Consider the following 13485-nt stretch of genomic DNA (forward strand, 5'->3'; position numbering starts at 1 on the left):
ACAAATAAATTGTATACGTGACAAGTACATGTAACCATGTGTGTACATGTACAGAAATAGCATTTGCATTGGTGTTTAGTTTCCAACTTTATTCATATAGTCATATCATTGTATGCAGATTTCGTGTTAGTTAATGAAAATAGCAAATTGTTTTACATGTCCCTCTCCTTGTTATATACACGCATATGCCAAATACATTGTGTATTCATAATTGTATAAATGCGTAATTTGGTAGTGCTGTTATTATTGACACTTGTATAATGTATTTAATAGGTCAATGAACTATCTTCATTCTCTAGTTATATTCTGTATTGGGCAATCGGCAATACTCATTTTAGAATCAACATGAATTTGTAACAGAGTTACAAACGTCCCCCGCCTCAGGGAAGTTTTATATGAAGCATACAATTGTACTATTTCAAAAGATTGAGGTATGACTCTTAGGACTTTTAGTCAAAAATTATAATCAATACTAGATCTGCAAATTTATTAAAGAAATAAAATGAAACACAGAATTTAAAAATCTATCATGTTAAACTTTGACCTCTAAGTATGACCTTGACCTTTGAGGTAGGGGTGCAGCAGGTGTTGTGCATGACATATCGTCTTATTATTGTAACTATTTGTGCCAAGTATTTTCAAAATCCCTTAACTATGAAGAAGTTTTTGTTTTTAATTGTTTTTAATTGGGTTTTACGTCAAACCAACACATTATAAGTCATAAGGCGACGTTTCAGCTTTACTGGTGGAGGAAGACCTCAGGTGCCCTTTCGTGCATTATTTCAGGCACGAACGGGAACCTGAGTAGAACCATCGACGTTCCGTAAGCTAGCTGGATAGCTTCCTCACATGAAAAAATCCAAAGTCTCTGTCGGGATTCGAGCCCACAGCCGTGAGTGACAAGTGGTTTGAAGTCAACGACCATAACCACTCGGCAACGGACGCCCCTGAAGAAGTTATAGATCGGACACAAAATATACTCTATAACAGTCTATGTTAATATGTGACCTTGGAGGTAGGGACCAATGTTTTGCGCCTGACATATCGTCTTATCATTGAGATTATTTGTAAGTATTATTAAAATCCCTTGATTTATGAAAAAGTTATGGACTGGGCACAAAATATACTCTATTGCAGACTATGTAAATCTTTGACTTTTAAGTGTGACCTTGACCTTGGAGGTAGGGACACAGGTGTTATGCATGACATATCACCTTATCATTGTGACAGTGTCAGTCAGCTATGACCGAAGCCATCCGATTATGTGGTTCCCAAACTTAAAAGCGCTGCGCATTTTGCACACGGCAAAGCTGGGGGCCACATTTTCGGATGGCTTCGGTCATAGCCGACTGGCACGTTTGAATTTATCGAAAGATAATGTCATTGAAGGAAAACGGCGATAATCTTGATATTTATTTCGGCTGTTGCGTTGTTTATATTACCGTTGAAGTTAAAAATTGGCCATCATCGTGAAGAATTATATTTTCTGTGTCGATGGACCAAAGGATTATGCGAAAATATTGGAAATGGAATAAAATACATGGTGATTATGACGGTAGGGGTGCGGATTTTTTCCGGCGAACATTTTTATCTTGTGTATTATTATAGATGTTGAAATATGAATTTTTTTCAAAACGGCTTATATTAAGTTTTTTTGATATGTATGATCAGTACATGTGCTGGGATTGACAAATATGCATTTTATTTGGATTTTAAAGGCGTTTTGAGCTCCAAACCCCAAGTGTCTGTGTTGCGCATGACACAACATCTTATTACTTGTATATTGACATTTTGTGCTAAGTTATTTCAAAATCCCTTGAACTATGAAGAAGTTCTAGATCGGCCACAAAATATACCTTATAAGAGACTATGATGCAGGTGTTGCGCGTGACACATCCTCTTATTATAGTGACTATTTGTGCCAAGTATTTTCAAAATCCTTTGATCTATGAAAATGTTATGGACCGGACACAAAATATACCCTATAACAGACTATGTTAATCTTTGACCTACATGTGTGGCATTGACCTTGGAGGCAGGTGACCGCTTGTTGCGCATGACACATTGCCTCATTATTGTGAACAATTGTGGCAAACATTTACAAAAGATAAGAAAGTTAAGGACACGACATAAACCCTCAAATAGACATTGTTTACCTTGAAAGAGCAAGTTTGACATTGACCCTGGAGGTAGGGGTCTGATGTTTGTGCATGACACATCGTGTTATTATAACAAACATTTGTGCCAAATTACATGTATTTCAAATTCCTTTGATAAATGACAAAGTTATGGACCGGACACGAAAGTGTGACGGACGGACGGACTGTCTTCCAATTTAAATCATGAAATTTAGTCAATAGTTTACTTGATTCATAATAAGAATACTCATTCAAGATATTTTTATCTTGTGTAAAATTCAAAATAGTTAAAGTGAAAACATTAATTTTAACCCAATATGTCATACTTGTATTTGAAATATCATCGTCTTGCAACGGATATGTTATTTAAAGTTTATTCTTGTAACATATGCCTCCGACAATTTAACACACAAAACAATGCACTTAAAATACAATTATACATTGAATAGTGTAATATAAGCATTGATAGTCAGTTAAAAGATTTTAAGATAATTTCGTAGAACATCGTGAAGAAAGATGCTATGGCGTTATATATGCGTTTCTTAGAACAGATATTAATTTTTCACATGAAGGATTTTTTCACCAATACATCTGGTTCTGTATTAAAGTAAGTACAAGTTATTAGAATGTGATATTCATCATCTAGGTCAGTGAAACAGAGAGGACATATCCTTTGATTAATTTGTATATTATTGAAGAATCCAGTATTTAACCAAAGGGAAGTAAACCGCCTTTAAATATGTCAATGAGTGACCGAAGATATGAATTTTCACTTTGATCTAGGTATGATTATCTTAAAAAGTCAATTGAATACTTTTTTGCTAGATGAATTAAATTACTCCCGCCATGTTTGACACCAATTGCGCAATCTGTGAGATAATTCACGACATAACGGATATGGTTGTATATTCATGGCATCACTTATGGTCCAAGACTAATTAGGTATTGTTAACTACAACGGTACAGGCTGTTCAACAGATTTTATCTAATATCACATTGATCTTGTGTAAGAACCCGTCTACACCTTGAAAATACAAGAACAAACAATACGGAAAATTAAACGCTTTATTACTTAAAGTTTGGAAAAGTTTGTTATTGAAACATATACATGTATATCTAATCTGCATAAAACAGTGGACAACCAAATATCAGACAACAGAATGGTCAAGCAGTAAATTACCTTGATCTACGTACAATGTATTGTTTCAGTTCATTTCGGAAACTGGCTATGACACATAGGAAGAAAACATAATTTAATGACAAAGATAGAAAACAAACGCTTACTAAATTATGTCTTCTACATTTACAAAATAAAATTCACAACATGTTCTGTAAAATAGTATAAGAAACATTAAAAAAACGTTTGTTTTCATTGAACTGATTATAAGAAACATTATAATACAAGATTTTATGTGACTTTCCATTTGTAATGTAGATGGAATGGCAAATTGTTTTAAGTGCGGGTATATGTTGAGATATATGTACCATACTGATTCAATGTTTAGATTTCCTTCGAATTCTTCGTTTTCTGTATGTTTTTACATTGTTTCTGGGCCTTTCACAACCTGAAGGTCCGTTATCTGTACGCCCTAAAGTAAAGGAAGTACCAAACCGTTCAGTGAGAACTTCAAGTTTTGGCATATAGTCCCGGCTATGGACTGGACCCTCTTCATTTGCTCTCTTATTCTCGCTAACAGTACCGTGTGATGTATTTGAGTCCATTTCAGTAAAATTTGGAAGGTTTGTTGGTGACAAAGTTTCACTTTGTACAGCCGAGCTGGACTCAGTAGCTTCAGCTATCGGCATTTCATTATTATCCGTCACACCAAACAAACCCGCAGTAGGTAAGTTTGGTAAATTAGAAAACACGGGCGATTCATAGTCATTGAGCACACTTGATGTTTCTTGAAATTCATTTATCTCATTATCTAAATTCATGACATTATAAACGGCTGTGTCAATTCCAACATTGTCTGTATCAATGTCAACTGATATATCAAGAAGTTGTTCAACATTACTTGTATCTATGTTACCATCCAAAGCAAATTCACAGGAATCAATAGACCATTCAGTACTATCGACCATATCATCACTTGAAATGTATACTTCTTTAGTGTCACTTTCAGAACTTAGGTCATCATTCATAGATTCACTTATAGCAGCAATCTTCTTTTGCAGAATTATTGCTATGTGATTCCAGATATTCAAAATCAGGAATACCAAAATTTGCTGTTGCCATTTTTACGTAGATATTAACGTTGATTATTGTAGTGTGTTGTAATACAATATACAATGCTTTCAAAGACTCACATTTTAAAAGCTTGTTTAATTCAAGAATATTTTCTTTTCTTAAGTTTTATTTCACTAAACTATTCAATGTCCTGATTCATTCACTTTTAAAAGAAAATGGCAAAAATGTTCGTCATTCAAAGAAATCAATTCACTAAATGTAGCTGGTCAAAAATGGTGTAGAAATTTTTCTGCAAAATGTCAATAAATGTCCTGCCTCATAGTTCTGGGCAGCATGGCTGTGTTACTGGTGCTGGTGAATCTCATATACTAATATATAGGACAGTATCATCTTTTCAAAGCGATCTGAATAGTCTACAAAAAGAGAAAGAAATGTACTTTCGTTTCATAATTTTGTATTGCAAAAATCTTTTTTTCTGAAAAGTCAACGGCATAAAACACAATAAAGTTAATTTCTGTCACATAACTTTGCCAAACAACACATAAACATGTTTAAAAGAATGACCCTGACAAACAACAAAAAATTGAATAATATTTCTGTTCCACAAGTCGTTTAAATGTAACCTTACTTTATAACATGTATGATATCTTTTAGCCAAGTAATTCCTTTAATTGTTTGTAAATATATTTTCTGGTAACCATAAGGAAACGAAATGAAAATACAGTATTTACCTTTTTAGATAAATCAGGTGTTTAAACTTGCTTAGTAGTTAAACAGAAAGTAGAAAATCCCTCTACAAATATGTTCTAAAAATAAACACACAATGTGCACGATCTATATCTTTTTCAGTACGTTTAAAATCATCGTATGAAGTGTATAGCTTATGTTTAAAGAAAGCTTATATAAATATTGATAAAACAATTTAAATAAAAATATAAAGCTGGTACTTCAGTGAAGTGTTGCTATTTTCACTTGCAAAATTTGTTTGGTAAAACCGGTAAACTTCCTTGTTTCGATTTAGTGAAATTAGTTAACACACATTTTAGTTAAAGGTCAAATCCATTAAGAGTATAATATTTCAATCTTGAAAAAAAAATGAACAAAACAAATTATGTCTTTAATATATTATTAATTAAAACAGTAGATGCCTATCATCGTATTTTTCTTTGGAAAGTGTGGCTTTTCCGAATGACATAAAGTACTAAAAATATGCCTGAGATAAAAAAGCTTACTTCCTGCATGTACAATTAAAGGTACATATATAGATATACTAGATATACTATGATAGATTTTCATCGGAACAGCTATGATAAATGTACATAAAAGACCAATGACAAGACCAAAGGGAATATTTATTCCCTAGCTTTTATTCTTTTATCTTTCTGACTACATTTTCAAATTCTAATGTTTGATTAAAAAGCTCCTCGCTTATCATTTAATTAAGGGACGTGAAAAATAGTAATGATCTAGAAAAAAATCATCATCATCATTTTCAAAAACTTCGGATGGGTGCAATGTATATGAATTTACCTAATGAGTCTAATGAGGGAGTGGTAGGTATACTAGTGAACATCTCGTACTAGTATAATATTTATATCCGTTTTTCTTATCTACTAAAATATATTCTACAGAAGTTAAAAATATAAACTAAAGAATTAGACTGATTCCTTTGTTATGTTATACCGAAGTATTTGACACGGGGGTTGCTATGATTTCATCAGTTATTTCGAACAAAATATCTAAATTTAGTGGTGGTGGTGTGTGTGTGTGTGGGGGGGGGGGGGGGGGGGGGGAGGCAGTAAGATATTGTATGTATTTTTTAACAACATGCCTATGCCATCAGCATCGAGTCAGGTCCCGTCGGCATGTCCGAGCAGTCTGCTCTTATCTGTTACTAAAATGAATTTCAGTTTTTTTTATTTTTGTCTTTTTATTATTATTATTATTATTACATGTATACTGAAATATCTTTGACAACTAATTCAATGTAAGGCTATACAAATTCAGCAGGGGGCGTCCGTGGGCGAGTGGTTAAAGTCGTTGACTTCAAACCAATTGCCCCTCACCGCTGTGGGGTCGAATCCCGACAGGAGCTTTAGATTATTTCATGTGAGGAAGCTATCCAGCTAGCTTACGGAACGTCGGTGGTTCTACTCAGGTGCCTGTTCGTGCCTGAAATAATGCACGGAAGGGCACCTGAGGTATTCCTCCACCAGTAAAGCAGGAACGTCGCCAAATGTCGGTGTGACGTTAAACCCAATCAAACAAACAAACGAACAAATTCAACGGGAAAAGGTTAAGGATTTTAGTGAATGGAATTAAAATAACCGTGAGTTAGAGTTTTTAATGCTAAGTAATTATTATGAAACATTCAAGTAGTACATGTAGCGACTTATCACTGTTGAAACCTTAATATACCGCCCATTATAACATGTTTATGGACATAACAAAAAATAAAAACAAACAACAACAACAATGTGCTAGCCCCTTAGGTAATACTCGCGATACCAGCATAAACAGTCATTGCCTTAATGGCAAAGTTTGAAAAATATAATTGATAGAATGATGTCTAAAAATATCGTCACTTTTTCCAACACAATGCACTTTAATACATGTTGTTTCATATTTATTCTGTTATATTGCTTATCATAATTAAGCAAAGACATCCCCGAGCATTATCAATAGTTGCATCATGAAAAAGCTATGTTTTAAAATGCATAAGTTTGATAAGATAAGAAATAAACAATTTGCAGTTGATCGGAAACAAATTGTTCCAAATACGTGCGTGTTATTTATAGTTTTGATTAATTAACTTTGTTATTTAGAGCTAGAGTGATGAACCAAGCGATAAAACTAGATAATTTGAAATTTAGTCTATATTTTTATTTACAATTAGGAGCCATGCGTAAAAGATTTAACAAATAACTTTAATGATACTGCTCGATATAAATAGAGACGAGGATTGTTTATATCCGAATACTGTGACGGTTACGGTAGTTAACCGATATAAACTTTAATTGTGAAAAACAAAGAAATTTCTACGGTATATATTTGACCTTTTAAAACATATTTTGTCGAGGGTCTAGGTCAGGTTAAACATATCTCTGAAGTAAAAAGTAGTGTAAAGACAAATAAGAATAAATAGCTATCAGTTTGATTCATTGTCGATTTGATAAATAAACAGTTATAAACAATAAAATAGTGTCCGTCGGATATTAGTAAATACTTAAGCTATGGACATTTGTTCATTATCGCCTAAGTGCAAATATTTCAGCTACTAACTCTGATTACTTGTTCGAAAAAGGTGTAAATATTAAAGACGGACTAGGGCGTTAACGAACAAAATCAAATGTGGTGACAGTATCCATTAAGTGTTAAAGTTCCGAAGGGATAAAAATGAGCGGTTCAATAAAAGATGAGGCGCCTGATACTCCTAACGGTGATATAGATGCTGACGGCGATAATTTAACGAATTCTGAAGCAGACGACTCAATTGACGAAAACAGGACAGTTAAAGGAGAAGCTGAAGAGCTGGATGCCCATTTCAAATATTCAAATGACACGTCGGATCTGCGACTGATTGTGGAAAGGAAACCGTTATATGTATCCAGAGTTGTCCTGTCACTGGTGTCACCTGTTATGAAAAGGTAACAAACTTGTGTTTTATTTAGCTTCAGTTTGTAGTCTTGTGTTTTCTTTGGGATTTATGTGCGGCTATTTTCTGTAATATGTGTCTCTTTTGGGAATGATTTATTTGATCTGTACAAGATATGGCTCGAGTGCTGTGATGAACTGAAGAAAATACAATTCATTACACATATAGTGGTAAATTGACAATGTGCATGTATTAGCTAATACAATAACACTTATAGAAGTGATTTAGATGACATTAATATGAGTAAAAACATATGCCTGACACTTTAAGACGACCAAAGTATGTTTGTGACTGAGAAACGCAATGAAATGTCTTTTGACAGATGCATCTAGAATACAGAGAAATAAATAACAAATTGTTCATATTACTATCATTTTTCAAAATAGAACAGAGAAATAAATAGCAAATTGTTCATATTACTATCATTTTTCAAAATAGAACAGAGAAATAAATAGCAAATTATTCATATCATTTTTCAAAAGCGTCCAGAAAATGATTTATTTTTGCATTATTACAGTTTGTGTTAATTTGTTAAGAAAATTTATCAAATGTTATGCGTAGAAATAATTGGGCCATTAATCTGCTGGAACAAAAAGTGAGCAGCAATTGCCACCGGTTGGAAGCCAGGCTAAGTATAGCCACACTCTATGCTTTCGTAGCTCTTTCTTTTTTGTCTTTTGGTATCAAAATCCCCTAAATTGTTCCAAACACAAGGCATGGCAAATTCATTAAACAAATTTAGCAGTTTAAAGGTTCATTATTCATTAACTCAATGCAAGAAATTAAAACAATATCCTATTTGATTTGTATAATTGCAAAAAAGACCCTTTTAATATTGTCATTATTATTTCAGGTTGTTTGAAATAAAGAACTCAGAAAATAATGTTGATTTGCCGTTGTCGGGGAAAAAGTATACAGATGTGGTCCATTTTTTGAACTGCATCTACCCGAATATCATGGCACCAATAACAGGTGAGTTTTAATATTAATATAAGATTTATTATTTTATAACATCGATATAATGTTAACAAAGGTACAATATCAGGTAAAAATATAGCACAAATATCAGGTAAAATAAAACATCTACATGTATATCGGGAAATTGGGCATCAATTTCAAATAAATTTGGCATCAATTTCAAATAAATTTGGCATCAATTTCAAATAAATTTTGGCACCAATATCAAATGAATTTTGGCACCAATATCAAATGAATTTTGGCACCGATATCAAATGTATTTTGGCATCAATATCAAATAAATTTTGGCACAAATATATAATGAATTTTGGCATCAATATCAAATGAATTTTGGCACCAATATCAAATGAATTTTGGCATCAATATCAAATGAATTTTGGCACCAATATCAAATGAATTTTGGCATCAATATCAAATGTATTTTGGCATCAATATCAATAAATTTTGGCACAAATATATAATGAATTTTGGCATCAATATCAAATGAATTTTGGCACCAATATCAAATGAATTTTGGCACCAATATCAAATGAATTTTGGCATCAATATCAAATGAATTTTGGCACCAATATCAAATGAATTTTGGCATCAATATCAAATGAATTTTGTCTTCAATATCAAATAAATTTTGGCACCAATATCAAATTATTTTTGGCATCAATATCAAATAAATTTTGACACCAATATCAAATGAATTTTGGCACCAATTTCAAATAAATTTTGGCATCAATATCAAATGAATTTTGGCATCAAATATCAAATAAATTTTGGCACCAATATCAAATGAATTTTGGCACCAATAGCATCGATATAAGTTTTAAGTTGACGCATAAATATCAGATAAAGTACAGCACAAATATCAGGTTCAATGGCGTCAATATATCAACATAAATTTCGCTTTAACGCATCAATAATAAAACAATTTTGGCACTGGTATCAGGTACATGTGAATTATGGCACCCACATGATACTTATTATGGCATCAATATGTAGTACAAATTTTTTACCGATATCCGGTAAATTATGGCATCAATTTACAAATTTCTTATCAAGTAACCGACTATTTCTGAATCAGCGGTAAGAGACAAATAACCAATGGACTCTATGTCCGAGATAAAACTGTCACGTAGAAATTTCGTCTTGCCCGAGAATCGAACCAGTCACCATTGGATTACAAAAACAATGCTCTCCTTGGGCTTAGCTGCCGGACATTTATGATGCAGACACTTTATGAGGTTATCTCAAAGATTTGAAAGGGTGATCGAAAATAAAATGATATAAGATTTCATTCCGTCGTTTGATAAAATGTCTCAAATAATATTATCTTTGTTTTTAGAGGAGAACGTAGAAATCGTCCTGCCACTAGCTGATGAATTTCAAGTGAGGAGACTGGTCGAAAAATGCGAGGAGTACTTGATTAAAGACATTGAAGGTAACGCCTCAACATCAAATCCAGAAAAAATAGTCCGGTGTATGAATATTTCTGAGAAGTATGGCCTCGAGAACTTACAGAGGGCTACTTTTGAAACGGCAGCAAAAACACCGTCCGACATGCTCGAAAATGTTCGGGAGTTCTGGGATTTACCGGCTGTTACGACAACGAGTGTATTCATACGCCGTTTGAAATTATTGGAGAAGTCGGGAAAAGTAGTCCGATCAAAAGTGAAAGAAATACAGAATCATTGCAGCTTATACCATAAAGGGGAGAGAAACGGTGACACTGTTTGCACAAAATGTTACGCCAGTATTGGAAAGCATGCGCAATCTGAACTAAAATATTTTTGAGACATTTTAAGAGAAATTCTGGCGTAAAAGTTTACCTTCTCATAAAGGATAGAGCTCGTGTAAAGATGTATTTTTTAATTATATCAAATCTCAATAAATCTTATAAGGAAATATAAAAATCAACACACGCACGCACACACACACACACACGCACGCACACACACAAACAAAATCAGCACGCCAGTGCATTTTGTATCCTCATTTTGTACTTCTTGATAATTTCATTATGTATGTAAGACTTCTTTTATACTGTCTTTATTTTTAAATTTTATATAATGAAAATGATAAAAAAAATGATAAAAAAAAATATTTTTGATTATGTGTATTAATATGTTCTTTAAATTTTTTTTATTTGTTTTGAGTCAATGTTTTTTCATGTGTCTACAGTATGCAGAATAAAGTGTACCAATAATAAAATCAAAGGGTCAACTTTAAACATTTTACGGCGAATGAGACATTCATTTCAATTATATATAGGCCTATAAAACTTGAACAATTTACACACGAATAAAGAAATTTTCTTAAATGTAATTTGTTTAATTCATTTTATAATGGAAACAAACTTATTTTTTATATTGACACAGAAGTCCGACTGGTATTTAAATGTTCAAAGTTACTGAGTCAAGTGCAAAGTTGAGGTGAGGTTTGGGTCTTAACAGTGAACGATCCAAAAAGTTCAGCTCTCAAATATTGGCGTTGAAAAGGGAGGCTATCGGCACACAATCTATTACAATTGTATCTTTAAGTTATTCTTCTTGTTGGAAAGTTCAAACATATATATTCATATTTATAAACATTCCTGACATATTATACTCAATTAATTTTAATTATTTTTTTTAAGGCATCCCTAAAATCTTATTAAGTAATCTTTAATTTGATATCAAAATTATTAAAATTGATAAAAAAAACGAAAAAAAAGTTAGAAGGGGCTTTCCTGATCTTAATTTAAAAAGTTATAAGGGTTCAGTTGAAGTGTAATTCCGTGGTTATATTGAGAAAATGGGAAAGGCGCCGTGTTACACCTCACCGATTTATATTACAATTTATAGATATATTTTATATTATAATTAACACTGTATGACCACTACATGTATTTACCAGTCTAAATATTTTTGTTTGAAGTCTCACAGTGGCCAACTTACACCGCGGAAATATCCAAATTCCATCTTAATGCACTCAACCCCTTTTTACTCAAACTCCTTGTAGACGATATTTTTTTTAAATACATATACTAAAATTTTATACATAGATCTAGATGTATTACCATGGTCTCACAGGCACTAGACACAATTATTTTACCCATTTACGCTCATAATACTATCCAGTATATAAAGAATATATTCTTTATATAAGAATATATTCTTTATATATAGAATTATGAGCGTATATGGGTAAAATAATTGTGTCTAGTGCCTGTGCCCCTAATATAATTATAATCTAGATGAACGCGATTGGATTCCTATACAATAACAGCTAACAATACAAGTTACTTCCCCTTAATACAGAAACGTCATTTTCCTAACTTTTGGCCAGACACGGCCTGTTTTGGCGTCTAAATAAATCCCAGCATTTGCACAGTATAGTGACGGCATAGACAGAGAAATGGAATGCAAAAACTTGTCTCATATATCCATTTGGCGAATGGGGAAGTTTGGAATACAATTGATTGGGTTTGGATTAAGATTTTTTAATAACGTGGCCGAGTTGTTAACAGGTTAAAGTCGTTGACTCGAAACCACTTGCCTCTCACCGCTGTGGGTTCGAATCCCGTCACAGTGATTTTTTTTTCAATTTTCAAAACAACCTGTGGCTTTCTGACGGGGAAAATATAGCGTGTTAAATCAGAAAAGGGGAAAATCAAATTCTAACTGAGAATGGTTTACCCACAGTGACACATGTTTTAGAATATTCAATTTCAATTCAATTTAACATCCATGATACATGCAGGGGCTATCTGTAGGGACAGTTTTCTGTCTTAAGCTGATATAAGTGAGCTGCTGTTAAGTAATGGCTCTAATGAAAAATGTGCAAAGGGCATTTTAGGGGGAAAATAGTAGCATTTTTAGGGGAAAATATACCTATTTACGGCTAGGGGAAACAGCCTTTATTCGGCTGTAAAATGCAGGAAAAAAAATCACTGCGACAGGACTTTGGATTCATTCATGTGAGGAAGCTATCCAGCTAGCTTACGGAACGTCGGTGGTTCTACTCAGGCGCCCATTCGTGCTAGTCCTATAACATAATTCGTTATTTAGTACTACGTACACTCCAACGTCTTATCAACTTCTTCATAAGTTCCTTTAGCAAAACGGGCAGCGATTTTAAAGCGCTATATAAACCTTCGTAATTTACTACAAAAACTAGAATTGTGTCCAAAGGACACGGATGCCCCCACTGTGCAGATGTGCTCGTAAACAAGAGCATGCATATCTGTATGTAAGATTTTTATGTGGAACTTTTTATTAAAATCTGCCATCTGGTTTAAGAGTTGTGTTCACAAATTCCTATACGCTATATAGTGAAAAAATCAACAAAGGGCCATAATTCTGGTAAATTTGGTCGCAGCAAAAATTCCTTCCTTTACTACCATTTACACATTAAAGGGGCTACACTGAGGTCTGACAGGTAATTTGGTGTCCAAAAAAATGTAAACAAATTTCCTCACAAATCACAATATTATAACTAAAATAACAATAACTTACACTTTAACCAACCCTCTAACAACAATTATGCTAGAA

The 13485-nt window shown here is 33.0% G+C and overlaps 2 protein-coding genes across 2 annotated transcripts; one reads left to right on the forward strand and one right to left on the reverse strand.

Annotated features, from left to right (window-relative positions):
* Positions 1–3551: 3551 nt before the first annotated feature.
* Positions 3552–4292, reverse strand: LOC132738870 (uncharacterized; the record flags this gene model as incomplete). The annotated part of the gene is given in 1 exon segment (XM_060726477.1): positions 3552–4292. A coding segment is annotated over 1 exon segment (660 nt), but the record flags the coding sequence as incomplete, so codon positions are not given.
* Positions 4293–7187: 2895 nt separating this feature from the next.
* On the forward strand, positions 7188–10920 carry LOC132738869 (BTB and MATH domain-containing protein 38-like). Its single transcript, XM_060726476.1, has 3 exons — positions 7188–7976; positions 8838–8956; positions 10299–10920. The coding sequence occupies exons 1-3, from the start codon at positions 7726–7728 to the stop codon at positions 10745–10747; spliced, it is 819 nt and encodes a 272-aa protein (XP_060582459.1). The 5' UTR covers positions 7188–7725; the 3' UTR covers positions 10748–10920.
* Positions 10921–13485: the final 2565 nt, after the last annotated feature.

Source organism: Ruditapes philippinarum, unplaced genomic scaffold, assembly GCF_026571515.1.
Source record: "Ruditapes philippinarum isolate M1 unplaced genomic scaffold, ASM2657151v2 ctg9372_1_1_1_1, whole genome shotgun sequence".
In the NCBI taxonomy this organism is placed as follows: domain Eukaryota; kingdom Metazoa; phylum Mollusca; class Bivalvia; order Venerida; family Veneridae; genus Ruditapes; species Ruditapes philippinarum.